Genomic DNA, 21,338 nt, shown 5'->3' on the forward strand with positions numbered 1-21,338 from the left:
TAGGACGCCTGGAAGAATAGCCAATGCTGACACTGATACTAAAGTAGGAAAGCAAAAAGCATGACACAATATTGCTTAGTATAGATTAATCTGTCTTTTTTCTATCTGTCTTTTAACCGGAATGATTTCACAACCTTTGTCAGTTTTTGAATTGTTCTTTTTTTCATCAGGTCTCATCCTACTTTAATAGATTTTAATTTAAACTATCCTGAATACTTTTATTTATTATCTTTTTTCTTATTTTTCTTATCTTTTTTCAAACTTAAAATTTTTTTCACATTTTACTTAATGCACTAACGTTTATTGATATGTGTTATAAAATTCTATTACTAATCTATAATTCTGTTTCTAGTCTACGTTTAATTCTTTCATGTATGAAAGGCAATGGTGGGCTCGTCCTCCCTGAGGCCCCAATGTTTGACCAACACTGCAGAAGTGCCTGTTTAAAGGGGACATATTTTACACTTTTAAGATAAGCTTATATTGGTCTCAGAGGTCCACAAAACGTGGCTGTGAAGGCTGTTGCTGAAAAAAACACTCCAGTATTGGATTTTTGCATGTCCAAAAACCTCTCCGTTTCAGCCCTGCTCAGAATGAGCTGTTTCTATGTCTGTGGCTTTAAATGTTACTGAGCTGTCTGACTCCGCCCCTCTCAGGAAATGGATTTGGCTTTGGAAGTGGATCCTCCTCTCAGCTGCCAGCTAAGAGGAGGATCAGGAGAGAAGGTTAGAATTTTCTTCCAAGTGGGGATGGCCAACTGAACCTAGGGGCGGTGCTAACTCCCCACATGACATCGTGAGGGGAGGCTTGTTTTAGCACACATTTTCTGAAAGGTGGAGAAAGAGAGGGAAGGAGTGAATGGCTTTTTCTAGTACTTGAGAGGATTGTGGACAGGCTGGGGGCACATATTTTTGTTAGGAAAGCCTGAAAAAGCGATTTTTGCATAATGTCTCCCCTTTAAAACCCTTCATGAGAGATAAACATGATGAAGTGTCTTCCTTTGTGCCCTTCTAGAGAAGAAAATTGGAAAAAGTGCTTCCTTTGGTTTCACTGAGTGGACAAAATGACAAAGTGCTCTCTTTTGTTCCCTCTAAGTGAACTTTTTTTGACAAAGTGCCCTCTGTGGTGCCTTTGTGTGGACAAAATTTGATAAAGAGTCCTCTTTGTGCCCTCTAACTGGACAGTAGTTCATAAAGTGCTCTGTTTGATGTCCTCTAAATGTCCAAAGCGACAGCCCCCTTCAGTGGACCAAATTGAACAAAGTCCCTAATTTGGTAGCTTTAAAGAGGAAATTGACAAAAAAAGTTGACAAAGCGCCCTCCTTGGTGCAATTTAAGCAGACAAACTTTGACCATGTGTCCTCTTTGGTGCCCTTTAAGTGGACCAAATCTCTTTAGAGCCCTCTTAGTGGATAAATTTGACAAAGTGACTTCTTTGCCCCCCTTAATTCCAAAGTGCTGTAGGTTTCTTGGTATCAAGATAACTTTATTTCAACTGTATTAAAACTTTTGTGCACAGGTGCCCATTTTTCTTATTTTGACTGCTTCACAAACATCCTGAGTCGGTCACTGATAAATAGTGTTATATAAGTTGAGATCAGTAGAATATATCTGTTTTTAAAGAGCTCTAGTACCTAATAATGATGAAGCTCTTATATGGCTAAAGGTCCGTTTCCTTGAATCCTCTGCTTACATCCCAAGTTTTAAGGACTGAGACACAAGGAGAGGAAAGGAATCAAGGATGCACAAATAGAAAATTAAAAGAGTCTCTGACACTCAGTGAAAGGGTAGCTAAAGTCTGTGTTCAAATGAAACCTATGAGTGTGGCTATAGCCTCAGACATCATCAAATCCCATCTGAAGACAGTCTGCTTCAACACGCAACCCACCCACACACACCTCAAGCCAAAATACACACCAAACACACACACACAGCTGGAAGGCTTTCTATCATGGAGAGATAACTACAGGCTGAGAACAATAGAGCATCTCTTCTCCCATCTGGTGAAGTGGGGGATGAAACTTCATTTACATTTCAGATCCCACCACCTCAGGGTGTGTGTGTGATAGAGGGAACAAAACGAGATTCATTTCAGGGTGAATTTGGGATTATGAATTAACACGCCGCAGTGCTGAAAGACTTCATTTACAGCTAATTGAGTGTATTGGCTCATTGAAATGGCTGTTGTGTTAAAACTGGTCTGCATGCCTGGGCCCCTAGGCTATGAGTGTGTGTCCATATGTGTGTGAGTGTGGGAGTGTGTTTGGAGAAAGCCAGGGGTGGTAACCTGTACATTAGCGAGCAGCTGTAGTTTAGACGTGTGAAATTAGATGGAGAAATAATAATAAAATGTGACACCTCCCCCTGTTCCCTCTCTCTCTCTCTCTCTCTGTCTGGCAGGTGAGAAGCCCTATAAGTGCTCATGGGAAGGCTGCGAGTGGCGCTTTGCCCGCAGTGACGAGCTGACACGACACTACCGCAAACACACCGGAGCGAAGCCATTCAAGTGCAACCACTGCGACAGGTAAACACAGAAAACACACTCAGGCGGCGGCTGGATCCAAAAACAATGAAAAACATTTTAGTGGAGTTTACATTTTAAGGACAGTGATGCCCTTCGGCTTTCAAGGACTGTTGTTCAGCCAGTGTTTCTACACAAGTACAACTCTAAAAAACCTACAACATTCAAACAGGACAACTGGGCGGGCTTCAGGTGGAAAATTCAGCATATTTCTGTGAATTTAAAGGCTAAACACTAGAGGACCGTGGCAGTCATTTTGACTGTTTTCATATTTGTAATGTGCCCAGAGCTTTACATGAACTCAGCTTTGCAGAAATACTAGAACTGATGGAATCATGACACTTTGTACATTGTAGGTCAAGCCTGAGTCAGTCTTAGCTTAAAACTGGAAAATCATCAATAATGGTAGTCAAATAGACTTGGATAGATACAGAGTAAGTATCAATAATGTCAAGATTAAAAATCCTCACTTACAGGCTTTTTTCTGGATGTGTAAAGTCAGAGGCCAAGACTTTCTCAAGTGGACATTCGAGTAACTTACAGCATATCCCAACTCAAGCAAGCATCAGTGACAAAATCTGTTCAATTGCATTTATTTCTAATTTAGTTTCCAGACAGCTGCTTCATCCAGCCTAAGTGAGATACAGTGCACTGTTCTTGTCCTGTTTCTATTTTCTGCCTCGTTGCCTGCCTTAAAATGGACAAGGAACCAGGAAAAAGGGAGATGAGATGGCATCAGGAGTGCTGAGTGGAAAATTTATTGATTTTCTTTCACTCTTCTTACTCAACTGAGTTTGTGAGCTTGGTCTCATTTGTAACTTAGATGTTATATTCTGGCTGCCAAATGTGTGCAACACTCGGAGTAATAAGGGGTAATAAAGGGTATTGTATCATATCATATCATGTCATATCATATATCTTATCACATTGTATCATAATTTATGGTATTGTATCACATTTTATCATATTTTATCATATGATATGCTATTGTATCATGTCATATTGTGTCATGTCATATATCATATCCTGTCCTAGCCAATCCTATCTTATTGTATTGTATCATGTAATATTGTACAGTGTTAATTTTGGTCAATGACTAAAAATGTTCGTCCACAGCCTGTTTTTCATGTGAAAGACTAGACTATCTTTGATGACTAAACCTGACAAAAAAGTAAGTTTAGTTTTCATCAAGATGACTAAACTAGATTAAAATGTTATTTAGTTTTTTTGTCAGACATTCAAAATCCATATTTCTCCACTGTGGGTAAATCTGTCAAAATACAATGCATCTGTAGTTACACTGCCTCTCAGCTGTAGAAAGCAGGGACCCCAGGTTTGGCAGAGTGCAGAGAATACACTACCATGATTTTGAACCAGACCGAGGCAAAAGAATCAATGCTTGGATTAAAAGTAAAGACTAAGATGTAAGGACTTCTTTTGGACTAAAACTAGACTAAAATGTTTTTGAGTTTTTGTCAACTAAAACTAGACTAAAACTATAAAAGGTAAAAATGACTAAAATGTGACTAAAACTAAAATGTATATAGCTGTCAAAATTAACACTGATATAGTGGAATATCCTGTCCCATCATATGGCATCCTATTGTAACATATATTGTACCATACCAGATCATATCGTTTTGTATCGTATGGTATCGTAGGGTATTGTATTGTATCATAAAATTTTGTATCGTAGTGTATCCTATCCTAGCCTATCATATCCAATGCTATTGAACGGTATCATAACATATCATATCCTATTGAATTGTATTGTATCAAAGAATATCTTAGCCCATCCTAGAATACTGAAACGTGTCCTAACATATCATATCATATCCTATTGTATCATATTGTAACATCATATCCTATCATATGATATTGTGTACTGTATTGTATTGTATCATATCACAAAGTGGAGAGAGTTATCTTGTACCTTGTTCTAATGTATTACTTATGTTATTATCTGGCAGGTTAATGTTTGCAGCACTTGGAGTCCAAGACAAATTTCCCAAAGGGGGCAACAAAGTGTATCATACCGTATCAAATCATACTGTACCCTACCCTATCCTATCCTAGCCTATCCTGTCACAAAGTGGAGATAGTTATGCCATAACAATACCTATACTCATGTTCAAAATGTATCATCCTCTTATGAGTCAACAAATGCAAAAATGTTTGGCTTACTGCCATCAAATGCTTGTCTACACTAAGCACTACACTTCTGTTTCTCCACATTAGAAATAAAGCGTTGCATGTCATAATATGACAAAGGGAAATATGTAAACCTGCAGGGTAGAGAATTAAACATACAATAGGCGCAGTGTGAACAGCAAGCATGAAATGCAGTGCTTTGTGGCACTCGCACACTGTTAGGTCTAGGATTGGACAGTTTGGGAAAATAATATAATTGCAATATTTTTTCCCAAAATTGAGATTTAATCTGCAATTACTGTTTAAGTTCCCCTTCTTGTGTATTTTTCAACAAACACAAGCAATAAATTATTTTATATTATAACAAACACATTATTAGATCGATTAAACCATTTTGAAAAAGTGTGCTATTGTGACTATTTTGACTCATATCGAAAATTCAGTATGAATTATTGTATTGAAGGGAAGGATGTTTTTATGCCATTCAAACTCTTCTAGAAAGTGACACTTGAATGATTGCATGATTTCTAGGGCATAACATCTCTGCTGCAAAAAACGTTTTTAACGGGTATTTTGACACATATTTCAGGTTAAAGAAATATTGCACCTTCTGTGATCTGAAAATTGCAGCAGGACATATAGCATTTTAATCTAAATTTCAATTAGTTGCTCAGCCCTAGTTAGGATACAGTGTTACCAATTATCGGTGGAAAGGAATGGCTGAAGTGCAGCCTTTTACAGTGAAAACACAATGACTTATATTTCTTTCCCTGACTACATACATCTTATCTACAGTGCTTAACAAATTTATTAGACCACCTGTCATATTTTTCTCAAAGACCACCCAGCATCATGAAGTGCTTTAATGCGGACTCTTCCATTTTCAGTGAGCTCTCCACGTTTTACCGGTTTGAACAGGAATGAGGAATTTCAAACTGACTTTACCCAAATTTGAGCCGGCTCACTGGGCTTCTCTGAGAAGTCAGAAATTAATCAAGCATAACATTCAACCACTAAAACTCATTTTTCTGTTCAGGAATGCAGGTAGATAACTATAATTTGACATATAAATCAAGAAATATTAATGTGCTTTACTCTTTTTCTTTTTTTTTTTTTGTAAATCAGTAAATTTGAAAATTCATGGATAAATAATAATTATATTTTAGCATTAAAAATATCATTTGGGTTAAAGAGCTTCTACACATTGGTGTATTAACCATTACAGAAACATAATAAATGATTTTGGTAATTACCAATGCTGTTAATTTAGGGGCAGCTGTGGCATAAACCTTACTTTGGTTAGGGTTAGGGTGGTCTAATAAATTTGTTAAGCACTGTATGTTGTAATTACTGTAGGCTGTTTATGATATAAATGCACATATAACTAGGATTGGGCCTTAACTACCTGTTTCCTAAACCACTACTTTCCAGGAAATGGAAAAAACACTGTATTTTGACAATTATTTAACACTGAATTGGCATTGTCAGTATTATGCTGGACTCTTTTAATTAGTTGAAATTTTGTAAAACCCACTCACTGATGTAATGGGAGACTAATATCACTGATTTGTGGAGGTAAAAAAATCAAAATCATGGCAAATGGAGAGAGGAAGTTTGGCCTGATGCTGACGATATGAATATTTTCCTGCCTTCAAATCAAGTGGGAACCAGAAATGTGCAATTCCCTATGAAAATATGGTGACATTTTCAGTCAGGCTCACTGAAAATACATCTAATGGAGACAGAACTGACAATATTTTAATCTCCAACCAATCTGACTTGTGTTTTTGCACATTGGAGGGAATAATATTCCTGAAATGAACTGTTAAAGTGACATAGAACTGTGAATGATCAGTTTGATTTTAAAAGATAGTTGGCTCCCTTAGCTGGTGTGTGCACAAGGAGTTAAAACAGGCTTTCTGTTGCCTCTTGTTAAGAAAAATCATCAAAAGTTGAGCTTACAGTGTTTTTATTGATTGGTGATAAATATTCTGATGTTAAATTTTATAGAATCCAAACAAAATCCCATTTTCAGCCACAGGGACAAATTAGAGACAAAGGTTATTTTGTTGAAAGCAAACTGAGGTACACGGTTTAGGTAGAGTGTGGTTGTGTATAGCCTGTGTGTGTTTGAATGCTTACTCATGCCCCTGTGTTGGCAGTCAGATGGATTCTGGCTATTGGCAGACTGGTCGCAGCTAATTGAGTGGCACCAGATGCCAGCTCCACTTTAACATACACCCTCTGTATATGTGTGTGCACCACCTTTCTGTTGAACTACACACACACACTTTAGCCCTGGAGACAGTGTAATTGGCTGTTGTGGATTCCCTCTAGTTGGGGTTTTAGACATAAAACCCTCCAGAAACCTGCTGGAAGCTTCTAATCCTGGCTGAGAGCTGGGACTGTATTAGCTCCTTTTTGGCACACACAAACACACACACATACACAGGCACAAACACAATATGAACACACACGTGTATGGAGCACAAAGACATTTAAATGCAAAGTCATATTGCCACACATGAGCTCTGAAGGTGCAGACGTAACAAACTTGGCTGCACAATGGCACAGACGTAAGCTGTGTGGGACTCAGCCTGGTTCAGTCTGCTCACTGTTGAAGGCAGAGAAGCTCTTTAGTATGTCAGAGTTAGTGCTAATTTATTGCATGAAAACTTTTTTTACTGACGTCTGAACTCTGAGGAAAATCTACTCTTAGTTTCAGGAGGCAGACTTAGTGTATGTTTTAGATGTGCAGAGTAAAATCCATCTCTAATGAGGCATGTTAAAAAGTAACATCAGATCACAGAGCATACATTTGAGATGTTATTCTGATAACTTATCAGTTGCAGCAACAAAATGTTCTGAATATGCATTGACTCTAGTCTATTTCAACCATTAGGTGCCATTTACGATCGACTCTATGAATATGGATGTAGTCTCAGTGATTCTGAAGGCCAATGGTGGTGGTTCCAACGATAGTGTAGCAGACATTTTTGACTGGAGTGGCAACACTGAGGCAGTGATTTATGAAGAATGACGTAGCCTATGTTTTATTCCTGTGTACATATACTATATGGACAAAAGTATCCAGCTGCCTAACCATCACACAGACGGGCTGTAATGGAATGTACTTTAATATGGAGTTCCACACCTTTGGCAGCTTTAACAGCCTCCACTCTTCTTGGAAACTTTACCCAAGATCTTAGAGTGTTTCTGTTGGAATTTGTGTCCATTCATTCTGTAGAGTATTTATAAGATCAGGCACTGATGTTGCAGGAGAAGGCCTTGCTTGCAATCTCCAATCCAGTTCAGTGCTAAAAGGGGTTGAAATCAGTGCTCTGTATGGACCAGTCAAGTTCCCCACAGTTAACTCATCAAACAATGTCTCTATGGGAGGTGCGGGGAAAAATCACACCACATCAGAATCCTATATATTAATTTCTACATTTCTGAACCAATTCAAAATTCTAGTAATAATAAATATTTTGAAACCTCCTTAGTTATACATCCTGAGTGCATTTTCAATCGCAGACCTGCTGCAGGAATTATCCCAAGTGACCCGTCCTAGATGCTGATGCTGCAGGAGGTGTGTGGCTCGTATGCTGCCCTGTTAGCATTAGCAGCGCTAGCTCTTTGTGTCGGTAATGTTTTAAATGCCGCCTGCACTGTCTATGGAGCCCTGAGTTTCTCAGCTTGTCCTGTCTTCCCTAAAGGCAAGTTTTAAGACACTGTGGACTCTATAATCCCAGGTAAGAGGAAGCCTGACCTCACCTATCTGCTTACTGTGCTAATGTAAACTAATGTAACCTACTTCGGGAACGGTTCACATGCCCAAATTTACATCTTACAGACACCTTCACCTGGAATGAATTTCAGCCAACAATGCTGACCAGCAGGGAAATTAAAAACAACAGGATCCAGTGTTACGGTTTTACAAGTGACCATGTTAACTGGTGACTATACATCTAATGTGTACGGGTTACTACAGTTATCGAAAACCGGTAGAGCCCCTTTGTTTAGTTCTTCATTCAATACGGATCATCAAAAACTGACAGGATATAATGCACAGTCATTTTATTGAACTTTTGAAAACTTTAACCTCAAATGTTCTCAAAGTAGAAAAACAAAAAACAAAAGATTACATTCTCTCCTGCTGTAAAGTGTGGAACAGAGTTAGTAAAAATATCAGTTAAACATATAAAGTGTGTGTTCAGCTGCCTTTGACGTGTTAGTTTGTTCAGGTTTTCAGATTTCCCAGCATTAATATGAACAGTTGAACTCTGCTCTCTGCTGTCTCTGCTCTGGTGTTTCCCCTCAGTCCTCTACTGGCCATGTGCTTCCTCCTGCACTCCTCCAACAGTCTGTCTGAGTCTGTGTGTGACCGGACAGATGGCCGTGCCAGTTACTGTGTCACTGTTGGGCTCTGGAGCAGCCAGACCAGCTGGCACCCGCCCCCCTGCTCCTTCGTCCATCCATCCCATCCTCCTCTTCTCCTCCTCTAAACTCTCTCTCCTCCTCCTCACTTCTTTTTGTCCTCCTCCTCATCACTCCTCCTTTTTCCAGCTCTATGGAAACATCAGGGGGTCGCCGCTTGATTAGGCAGGATTAATGACAGACTGTGTGAGTGTTTCCCAGGAGAAATTGTGTCAGATTGAACATTCTATCTAATGTTAACCTCTCCATGGCTGCCACTTTCTGCCATTCTCATGGTAATATTCAGAGCTCCACCCACCGCAGATGTGAGCCTGTGTATGTCTGCGTCTTACTGTAAAACATCCTGGCTGTGTTAAGCATGTTTCCCACTAACCTGTTATTTAACATCAAAAGGGAAACGTTTGGATCTGAAAATCAAAACTCTGGATCCTTTTAGATCCACCCAGTTACAGCCTTCAAAATCATTCATAGTTTGAGGATTTTTTCCTCCATTTTTTTACTCTCTTTTTCAATTACAGCCTAAAATACAGGACTATAAATCATAGTTTACGTGCCCACTACAGCATGCACTGTCATGGCTTTCATACAGGCACGCATGCTGTGTGTTGGCTGTTTCGCTACGGCCCCAAGTAGCGCACGTGGAGGAGGGGGTGGGGGTTGGAGCGGTGATCGAATGGGTCACGAATCTCTGTTACTTCATTAGCTCTCCCACCAACAGTTTAAAAGTTTCCAGGGAATCGTTGTGATCTTTTATAATGTCCAGTTTGGTATTGTTTTGTTTAAGGAGAGCTTCTGATTCTGGTGCCTGGGCAATATTGATCTCCCAAGATAATTTTCACCTCCCCAAGAACTCTTGTGATGTTTTGATCTCGCAAGATCTCGTGGCACAAGATCTTGTCACACCCCTAATATAGGGCCAGGCCTATTTTCAGCAATAGTCACTGCCAAAAAAACACCTATAGCAGGCCAACTCAAAAAGGGGGAAGACTGTGCAAAGCATCCGTTCAATTTCACAAAACAATGCAATGCTTTGACTCCAGATAGTAAATCTCGTCACTGTACTAACATTACGCCACAACCTGTGACGCACGAGTATATAAGCTTAGACTGCTGGGACTGAGCTTTTCTCTCTCTCTCTCTCTCCGTATGGATTCCTTTCATATTACTGGATGACACAAACGTGAAATTTTCATGTACCATTTAAATTAGTGACCAGATCATCCTGGGAGTTTCTGAGCTTTGCCTCAAAGTTTTCTGTGCTACATCTATTAATGTAATAATGAAAACAATGTTATTCCCTTGTTAACTAGCTGGCAGTTATTCAGTAATTATACTGACTTTGCTTTCTTTTGGAGTGTTATGCAAACTTGAAGCGTGCTTTCATGTGTTTTGTGCTGAGAGGCTTCCATCTAGCCAGCCATAAGTCCAGATCATTAGAAGCCTGCAGTGATGGTTGTCCTTCTGGAATCTCCACACAGGATCTCTGGATCTCAGTCAGAGTTACCATCGGGTTCTTGGTCACCTCTCTTACTAAGGCTCTTCCCTCTCGATTGCTCAGTTTGGCTGGGCGACCAGCTCTTGGAAGAGTCCCGGTTGTCTTTCATTTGAGAATCCCCCCTGGCTTGCTTTCACACTAGCAACAACGAACCGTGCCAGGGTGCACTCACGTATTTACTCGGTCTGAAACAGCAGGTGGCGGTATGCACGTAGCTGGTTTACAACCTCGCAAAGGACGAGAAAGAAGAAGAAGCTACCATGACAACCACTGGGGTCATGACCTGAGCAAAGATTATTTTTTGTTTTGACCCGGCAAAAAGTCCATCCTACAGCCATGAATGATTAAAATCACTTGTAAGATGCCAGCAACATCTCTCTTCGTATCTGCACATCTACTAAAGTTCAGAGGATTGAATGGGCTTGCGCTGTGTAGATACTGCAGTTTTTGAGGTGACAGGAGTTTTTGAGGTGACGGGAGACTTTTATTGCCTTTGCACCTACTTTCACTGACTCCAACTTGTGTTCATCTGTAAGGTGTGTCACAACAGACTGTTTATTGGCTGGATTCTGATGATTTCCGCCCTTTATTGAGGAAAAATGTGAACAAACTGCCGCGCTGTGGAAAGAAGTTTAATTTTTACGATGATGTCATAAAGCTGATATGACGCTCTGTCCCGTATCCGAGCGTGGTTGCATTCACATCTCATCTGAACTGTGCCAGAGTCCACTTGAATTGCGCATGAGACCACCTCCCTAAGTGGACCCAGGCCCGGCATTTGCATTCACACTACTGAGATGAACCAGACTTTGGGCTCAAGTGCACTCGGATCCGGGACCGGGCCCCTAGTGTGAAAGCCACCTTAGATTTATTATAAACCATCAAGAAGAGTAGTTGGAGTTGTATTAGCTAACATACAACAGGTGTGTCAGATGATTGTTCAGCTGGCGCCGTTTTGCACATAAGGTACAACTGAACATTGCCATATGGACATAGAAAACTAAGTGAATCTTAGACTGTTTTTGTTTTATAGACTCCTGTTTGACTTCAGGCTGACTGACTTTCAGTTAAATTCATGTTCGTGTCGATCATTTCCTGCTGGTTTCTCTGTAATCTTTCAGGGTAAATGTGAAGCTCTCTGTAATATCTGTACTTTGGATGAATGTTCCTGCACATCTGCAGACTTACATCAAGAAAATTCAACACACAAGAAGAATCAGAGAGATTTTTCTGCAGTGTGAAAAAAACTCTCTATTGTGCGTTTTGTGTCTGGATACAAAAGCAGCCTGGCTAAACACACACACAATCACACACACACAGCTAATAGACTTGACTAATTAATAATGAATAAAGCCTCTGGCAAAGTGAATTCTTAATTTCCCATTTTATTCTCACCCACGTTTTGTTTTTGCCTCTCATTTAGTCATATCATTTGTGATGCATTTAATTGTGAATGCTGGGCTTTAACGTCTCAACAGTGATGTAGTAAAATTAAAATCATAGCGACATTACGATTCCCACATCAGCAGCACCTGGTTTTATGTCTCTCTCACACCAGGTGCAGTCACTGCAGAGTTAAATGGCCCAGCATCAGAGAGAACTGCCAGCCTGTCTGTGTTAGTGTCCATGTTCACGATGCATATCTAATCAGTTTCTACAATAGTATTGTACTCAGAGCTGCAGAGTGGTGGAGGTCTGCCTGTGATTTATGGTGGCGTTCACAGTCGTATTTAGGAAATCACTGAGCCTGAATACATAGACTTTCATCAGGGTTTCACTGCTGTGACACAATGAAGTAAGACTGCTGAAATTCACACTACTTTAAACCAGAGTGGTTGGAAATATCTGAACTTTCTTGCATTATTAAATTTGTGCATTAAGCTCCCAGCTTGGTCTTATTCTGCCAGTCTCTGTCTGTCTTCATGTTAAAATAAAACTCTCACTTTTTACTTTTCCTGTAGACTTCATTACAAATCTAAAGTAGCATTAAAACTAAACCATTTATGGAGTTAAGGAAACCAGTGTTACTGAAAAGAAGCCATAAACAACATTGTGCATCTTTGCGTATTCTCACTGATGAGCAGGAGACATCAAGCAATCCCAACATGCCTTTTAATATGCAATTTTATTTTTTAAAATATATAGAAAACTTACATTTAGTCCTTCATTTTTAAGAAGAATTTTTAGGAAGGACACGAGTTAAGCACAAACAGAGGCATGGCTGATATAACTACTAGCCAGTATGAGCTGTAGGGAGTTGTTAGCGCTGTCACGTGGCTTAAAAACCCACCTCTTTGTCTGTTTCTAGGCTAACAGAGGGTAGTTTTCAATAAAGGCACCCTTAAGTATTCAAACATCTAGATTCATACAGGCTTCCTCTAACATTTTCTACAGTTTGGGGTTTAATAACATTGGTTAAGTTTTAAAACAGCGGCTAGCATTCTTAATGTTTATGTTTCATGAACTTTATTTGGTTTCTGTCTGAAAGGAAGGGCTAGAAAAACCTAAAAACAATTTACTTTTGTAGCCTGTAGGAGACAATGCCATTTACACTATTCTTCACTTGGGCTTTTTGTCAGAGATCTTTTTTAAGCTCTTGCTAGCACCCCTTATGCTATTATTTAGCTAGCCAGCTAACTTTGGGTAGGTAAGCCTCACTTCTAAATGCACTGAGGATGCTACCAAGCTAAAAAAGACAAATTTAAAAGTTTTTGTTGAGTTTCAGCTGTCTGATAAAGCTGACATTTTCAACTTAAATATTTGTTGCAACCATTTTCAGTTGAGCCAAGTGGTTTGCATGGGGTTTTGTTATTGGGGGAAAAAAATCTGGCAGCTCAACATTTTTAGCTTTGAGCATATTTTGCCAACTAAGTGGCAATATAAAGAAATGCATTGGGCCAAATAATTCAAATAGAGTCTGAAACTTTCAAACCAAATTTTATATTTGGGTCTCATATTAATTTTTACAGTGTATTAAATATTTACTTTTTTTACCAATTTTTTGGGGTCAAATCTTTAAATAAACTTTTGTTTAAATCAAAATGAACAAATATTTGAAAAATTTAATTGTTTTATGCTTATAATGCCAATTTAAATATATGATGTCACTGTTGAATGTTTCAGGGGTAAAAAAAAGAAACCAAAATAGCTGGTGAAAAAAAATTATATGGAAATTGGGATTGGACATTTTTGTTCTAAATGACTTTAATGTGCTGTAAATTTGTTCACAGTGTATTATAGACCCATTAAAAAGTTTAATCAGAGTTTTAAAATGTATCAAGACAAAGGCCGTCTTACAAAAATCATCTCATTTGCAGAAGCACAGCCAAAATGACTGCAAAATTAAGTAGTCAAGATGTGTTTAATTTTGTCCAAAAATGTCACCCACTGGCTTCTACATAAACATTTTGAAACAGACTATGTTGGCCTCTTATTATGCAAACACATGCTTGGCTACAAGTCTGAATATCATCAGAACAGATGTCTTAAAAAATTAACTGTACACTGTTACCAATAAAGAAATAGGCTATTCATTAAAAAAAACAGTTTTTCAAACTAAGCTGTATACCTGTTTACTCCTGCTGTAAAAATGGAAGTATTAACATGGGACCTAATATTGAATCCTTTGCTTTTGGACCAATCCTCAAGTGGACACTGGAGGAACTGCAGTTTTTTATTTGCATTTCAACATTGACTTCATTTTTGTACACTGGAGGCTGTTGGCAGAGTACATGGTGGACTGTCCAAGAATTCCTACAAAATGCATGGATTTAGATACAGGCAGTGTTTAATTGTTCCAACAGTAGCAGTGTGAGTCTTCCATTAAAACACACAGAGCCAATGTTTAGCTCACAGGGGCTGGAAGTGTGGAGCATTTCCAGGAAATGCACAGTGCCGGTGGGAAGTTCACCAGAGATTATGGAGCACTCCCAAGACATGCACGGAGCCAGTGAGTGTTTCAGGGGGCTGGAAGTGTGACCCACTCATGACTAATTCACAGAGCTAGTGGCAGCCATTAGCCACACTTCACTAATACACTCTAGGACTTTGTATTTGCAATTCTATACATTTATGCAAGTTTTTGTCTTATTTATTCGAATTCAGTTGTTCTTAGTCCAATCCCTTTCTTTGTCCATGGGTGTTTGACGGCTGTTTCCTGTATTTTTACACTATTTTTGGGATATTTTATGACCATTTATGACATCTCTTGTTTCTCTCTGCAGGTGTTTCTCCCGGTCAGACCACCTGGCCCTGCACATGAAGAGGCACATCTGAGGGCAGAGGAGAAAGGAGTGGGAGAGGAGTGATGAAGAGGAGGAGGAGAGATAGGAGGAGAGAGGGATGGGGCAGTCGAGCTACCAACAGCCTGCCTCGTTCACCCCGTCCGTACACCAGTCGGCAGCCATGACGCCTGCAGGGCGGCGCATCCATCTGAGAGGGCCGTAGAAATCGAACTGACTCATGGCCGTCTTGCTGCAGACGGGGACCGGAGGAAAACGAGGAGTAGCTAGATTGTTGATTTTCTTAAAAATTACACACTCACACACTTGCAATAGTAAACACTCCACATCGCCGTCTTTGAATGCTTCATCCTGGTGAACCCCGGCTGCTCTCTGTGCAGCTCTGGGGCCTTGGACACTGCCAACATATTCTTAACTTGCTTGCCGAAACATTTACGCCGCCTTTTTTTCTTTCTCTGTAGTCAGTGTGGGTCACTTTGGGTGAGGAGATAGTTCAGTGGGGAAACTTTAAATATCCATATAGTCAGTTTGTTAGTGCTTTACCGGATCAAATACTCAATCTTTGTTTTTTCTCATTCACGGAATAAAAGAAACCATCATCTGCCGCAGTCAGCTTCAGTAAGAAAACAACAATGCCAAACCTGCAGGAGAGACACCGAACAGATTGACTTCTAGCAGAGCTGACAATCCTAAACCCGGTTTTGGACGCTTATTGCACCTAAAGGACCTGGGTCAGCGGGTGCTCCTGCAGCTCTCAGGCTCTCCTCATGTAGGTGTTTGCATCTCTCACCTTCACTGAGACGCCTGCCGCCTCCACAGGCCATCTGACAGAAATGCGCAGCGACACTTTCCTTCCTTTTTTTTCTACTTAGAGGACGATAATTCTTCTTATTGTTGTTATTACAAAGAATGACACTTTGTTCTTTTCTCTCTCGTGGAGAAAATGTCTTAAAACTCACTGAATTGTGTTTTTGAGGAAATAAAAAAAAAGAAAATCTAAGATGACTTCAACAGAATGTGTGGGATGAGAAGGAGAGCGTTGTTGGACTTTTAATCCCCATGAGCACCGGCTGTGCTTGTGCAGTCTGTAAGCAACCAGCGGATGAAAAAAAAACAGAATCATACCGGCTCAGAAAAGGGATTTGGTTTTTTTGTTGTTTTTTTTTTTTTTTAAGAAAAAAAAATGAAAGCAAGGAGTGGAGAGGTCTTCAGTTTTTTGTGCTGCTCCTGCCCTGTGATTCACTCCAGATGGAAAACAAAACCTGTGCACGACCCCGCGCGGTCTCGTACTCTGTTGGAGTCAGGCGGAGGACTTGCTTAAAACTGGAAACCTGTTTTTTTCTTTCTTTCTTTTTGTTGATTCTCAAAACCATCTTCTCACAGACTCTAATATCTAATCCTTCTGGCATCACCGCAGGGCGAGAACGGAGGCTGATGAGCCGCTTTTTCCGTAATTCACGTGGGATTTAAGACACCAACGGACCTTTTGTGAGCCGACACGGCCACACGCACGGCCCGGTCAAACTTTGCCTGTTTTTTCATTGACTGCACTGACTTTTTTTCAATGTTATCTGTGCTTTTTTTTCTCTACAAGAACAAAAAAAGGAACACAAAGACAAAAAAATGATAAAAGACTCGAAAAAATCCAATACAAAAAACAATCCTGTCTCGCTCTACACGTTGTATACAGAACAAGCACACATACTCCGTCGACACACAAACACAAACAGACTTACACTGCAGTTTCTTTGCTCACGGCTCCTCTCCAGATAAGACTAATAAGATTTAGGAAAATAATTATTAAACTAATGAACAGAGTTGGAAAACAAAACACTGCATGGCAGGCTTTAGCGCAAACACACAAACATGGACGCACAGACGCACACGCACACTCTTCCTGGATTTATATGTTCTGCTCCCAGATCTTTTTTTCACAGTAGGAATTTAGCAACTGTTGTTTAGTAGAGGAGTATCTTAGCTCTCGGCTGGAGGTAACAAACGAGTCCAAATCCTTTGAAGTGAGAAATCAGCTTGTTCTCAGTTCCAGAAATCACCCACATATCCTCGGCTACAGTTCTGCCTCTCATTTAATCAGCGTTTTTACTTCAGAGACTCTTCCAGGGTAGAAGCCACGTTTATCAGACTTTCTGTAGTAATAGAAATGATTTAGAGAGCAACAGGCCTTTTATCAAAACTTACAACACCGTTGCGAACATGACGATAATCTACGAAGCGCCTCTAATGTAGACTGAAACTGTCCTCAAAGAAATCCACGTCACTTCCTAATACAGAGACAGAAGCATTGGCAGATCAGCTATGGGTTGCACCAGCTACTTGTGAGTTCAGACGTCGCCTAGCTTAAATGTAAGCTCATACTAGACAGAGTTTATGCTTTACTATCATTGAAGGTGTTGCACCAGCTATGTGTGAGTTCAAATGTGGCCTAGCTTAAATGTAAGCTCATACTAGACAGAGTTTATGTTTAGTGGGGTATCCTTTTGAAAAGTTAAATAACCTGACGGTTTGGAGGAGCACAGAGCATTTGGCAGCTGTTTGGTGTGAGGTAATAAAAGTTTTGTATTTTTTATTATATCTGTTTTATCTTAATTTATTTGAGTTTTGACTTTCTGTGTCAAATTTTAGTTTAGTCATAATTAGATTTCCCTACTGTTTTTTTTTTTTATTTCGCAAGATGCTGTTTAATACATTTTGTATTAGTTTTATTTTCTTTGACAATAAGAGATACTTGGGGTGAGACTCAAAGAGTCAGAAAATTTAAACATCATACAATTTTTAAAGATACCTTCAAATAGGCTACTTTTTTCTTTTCTTTTCTTTGCAACTTTGCAGAGCCATTAGCCACAGTGGCTGGGTAATGTCACGCCCTGCAAACAGTGACAAAACTTGCAATAGAACTTAAAGTTCCACTGTAGGACTTTAACTTAAGACAGAGTGTAGACATAGCTGGTGCAACAGGTCACTCATTCATTAAAAAAAGAGTTTATCAGCCTTTCAGTTGTGGAAAAATTCATCGGGAAATAGCTAAATTTGGCCTTAACCCCAGAGGAAACAGTTATTTGACTTAGGAGGGTTATATTGCTGTTATTCCATTTTAAAGCCACAGCAACTACTTTGATTGACTGAATTGGAGAAAATGTTGGGTTTTTTTCCACAGAATCAGTTTTTTTGTCATGCTAGAGTCTGTTTCCTCACAGAAGCATCAACGCTATGGTACATTAGGATGAAAATCAAATTATTTCAATCATCAGTATACCTATAGTATGGAAGCCCTAAGTGGACATTCATCCATACATTTTATTTATTTTAATATATTTATATCATTGTCTCAAGATAACATCACGAGCTAAAGAACAACATTATTAACTCATTATCACAGGAAAAAGTTTAAAATCAAAGGAATACATTTATATCCTCTTAGGGCTTCTGTGACAAATGCATCCCACAGAAGAAGACTTGGTATGATAATTAGCAGAGGCCAGAAATGAACGCATTTTTATGAAAATTATCAGTGAGATGGCGTGCTAATGACTTTTTGCTAGCTTTATAGCCTACTGCAGCTAACCACTTAGCTAGCTACCTAGCTATTTGACAAAACCACAAAAAATGCTGAATGTCTTTGCCTTTTATCTGTAATATTTTGAAGTTCGTGGGCCCGTCTTCATACTCTGTTCATATTTATCAGTAAGCTGTTAGCTAAAATGAGCTACACTTCAATATACGAGGATTTCCATCTTTGACAGAGGTGTAATCACTTATTCTGAATTCTCTGGTGTAAAAATGTAATATGAGAGGCAAAAACTGTGCCAGTACATATCCACGCCTGCTTCTTTTGCTCAATTGTTGCAGATGAAATAAACCTGCCTGGCAATGAATGAGGGCATTACTGAGACGCCAACAGCAACATTTACACCACTGCTCCATCCGCCCACCACCACCTATATGCCCTGTAGCGCTTGCTAACAGTCTAATACTCACTTCTGACTGGTACAGCTGGGTGAGGGTTCAGGGTTCCTGAAGCTGGCGGGGGTTTTCGTATCCCAGCATGCCCAGTCATCATGCCAGTCGGCCTTGCCAGCCTTCATTAGGTGAAACAGTGAAAACATTCCCCTTCAAGGGGGTTTATGGTGCAGCTTGGAACAATCGATACCAAAAACCTCCAGCGTGGAACTGCCCTTCAGCCAGGGGCAGAGTCTCCCAGGTCAGGAGAGATCAGCGGGAGACCGCCTCCATATGAGGCCTCTGTATCCAGCGGCAGCTTTCTCTACTAACTCTCTCTTTCTGCTAAATACAACATAAAGCAACCCACGTTTGGATGAATCCAGTGTTTCACTTTTGATTTTATTTCATTGTTTGCTTTCCGTAACAAAAGCTGTGTTGATGGTTGTTTTCTTCAGCTTGGATGATGCAAAGTCACGCCAAAATGTCGAGACATGCAACAGGATGTAGAAGGAACCCCCTAAACAGGACATACAATCATAGAGGGACGGGGATCGTAGCACTTTTGTGAAGCTTTTGATGGCATGAATGTGAATGTGTGCATGTACGTGTGCGTGTGTCTCCAATAGGCAAACTGTGAGGGAATTCAGCAAGGTGGTTGATATCAGAGTTTTAACTGCTGAACATGTGTGCAACCTTGTGGGAGAAACGTTACTGCTGTTGAAAAATGCTCTTAATCCAAGTGATGGCTGACAATGTGTTTAGTTTTGGTTCAACCCTTCATTCGTACGTACGTTCATTCACCCACATTATCCGTGCCCACTTTCCAAACTCTGAGAATTTATTAGTATTTCAGCTCTCTAACGTAAAATTAGATCCTAAAAATACCATATTCAGCACAAACATTGTTGTTACAACCATTGTATCCTTAGTTAAAGGAAGTAGGACACATAATCTGCAGCTCATTTGCATTTTGTCCCCATTTGTCTTGTCACTTTTTATTAGCAGACTCATTTTCTGAGCTGCTAACACCAAAAGAGGACCTAATTTATGGGAAACTGATGCAAGCTGTGTCTTTTTGCAGTTAAGGCCAACATTTGCCTGTATTCAGGTGACAAGTTAAAGCTGAAATTGATCTGCTTTTTGAAAAAAAAGAATACTTAATCATGACCAATACAGTGCCTATAAATAGTATTCACCCTGTGGATTTTTTACCCTTTTATTGATTTTATGAATCAATCATGGTCAATGTGATTTGGCTTTTTGACCAAGAAAACCCTCTTTAATGTCAAAGTGAACATTGATTTCTGCAAATTAATGTCAATTAAATCAAAATAATGCTAAATAAGTGCAATAGGTCTCAGTCAGGTTTGCACATCTGGACACTGCAATTTTGCTCGATTCTCTGTGAAACTGCTCAACCTCTGTCAGGTTGCACAGAGATAGAGCATGAATAGACCTTTTCAAGTCCAGCCACAAGTCCTCTATAGGATTGAGGTCTGGGCTTTGACTTGACCCCCCCAGAGCATTCACCTTGTTGTCTTTAAACCATTTCTGTGTAGCTTTCCCTGTATGCTTCGGGTCATCGTCTTGCTGGAAAATCATCTCCCCGCAAGCCATGTTTTCTTGACTGAATAAGATTCCCTCCAGATTTTCCTACACCCTTTACAAACCTTCTAGGGCTGGCTGCTGAGAAGCAATCCCGCAGCATGATGCTGCCACCACTCTGCTTCACAGTTGGGATGGTGTGTTTGTGGTGACGTGTTTGGTGTCTGCCAAACATAGAGTCTTCCACTTGACCATGGAGTCTGCCACACGCCTTTTGGCGAGCTCTAGTCCAGATTTAATATGAGGTTTCTTTACAAGCGGCTTTCTCTTTGCCACTCTCCCATAAAGCTGGCTGGGAAGCAGTTTTTGTATCCCACTCCTAACTTATACTTTTCAATAACATTTTCTCTGACTTGCTTGGCATGTTCTTTTGTCTTCATGGTGTAATAGTAGCCATGGATACTGATTAACCAGTGACTGGACCTTCCAGACACAGGTGTCTTTATAATACAATCACTTGAGATATATTCACTGCACTCAGGTGATCCCAGTGTCACTAATTTTGAGACTACCAGCTTCAATTGGCTGGACTCTGTTAAATTAGGTCTGCCACTTTAAAGGGAGTGAATATTTAAATGCAGTCACTGATTTTACATATTTATCTTACATATTTTATTCAATTGACATTACTTTGTAGAAATCTGTTTTCACTTTGACATGAAAGTGGTTTTATTTCCTTTGGTCAAAAAATACAATTCATAATTACTGAGATTGGTTTATAAAATCAATAAAAGGGAAAAAAATCAAGGGCGTGAATACTTTTTAAAGGCACTATACAAACTGTTTTAAGAAATGCATTGCTGTATCAACACAACAAGCTTCAAATTACTTAAACATACAAAGGAGATCATGAGTTTTGCTGGCTAGCATTCAGTAAATTGAAGGAAAGGCTCTCTTTTGCTTTAATTAAAATCTATCTTGACATCCAG

At 39.6% G+C, this 21,338-nt stretch overlaps 1 protein-coding gene across 1 annotated transcript in view; it reads left to right on the forward strand.

Moving 5' to 3' along the window:
• The window catches only part of klf7b (Kruppel-like factor 7b), a 116,922-nt gene extending 96,895 nt beyond the window's left edge, over positions 1-20,027 (forward strand). Inside the window, exons 3-4 of the mRNA XM_041807756.1 lie at positions 2,400-2,523; positions 14,827-20,027. Coding sequence (XP_041663690.1) covers positions 2,400-2,523; positions 14,827-14,878 — 176 coding nt within the window. The 3' untranslated portion in view covers positions 14,879-20,027. The remainder of the gene's footprint in view (positions 1-2,399; positions 2,524-14,826) is intronic.
• Positions 20,028-21,338: the final 1,311 nt, after the last annotated feature.

This window comes from Cheilinus undulatus, linkage group 15 (assembly GCF_018320785.1).
Source record: "Cheilinus undulatus linkage group 15, ASM1832078v1, whole genome shotgun sequence".
NCBI classification, from domain to species: domain Eukaryota; kingdom Metazoa; phylum Chordata; class Actinopteri; order Labriformes; family Labridae; genus Cheilinus; species Cheilinus undulatus.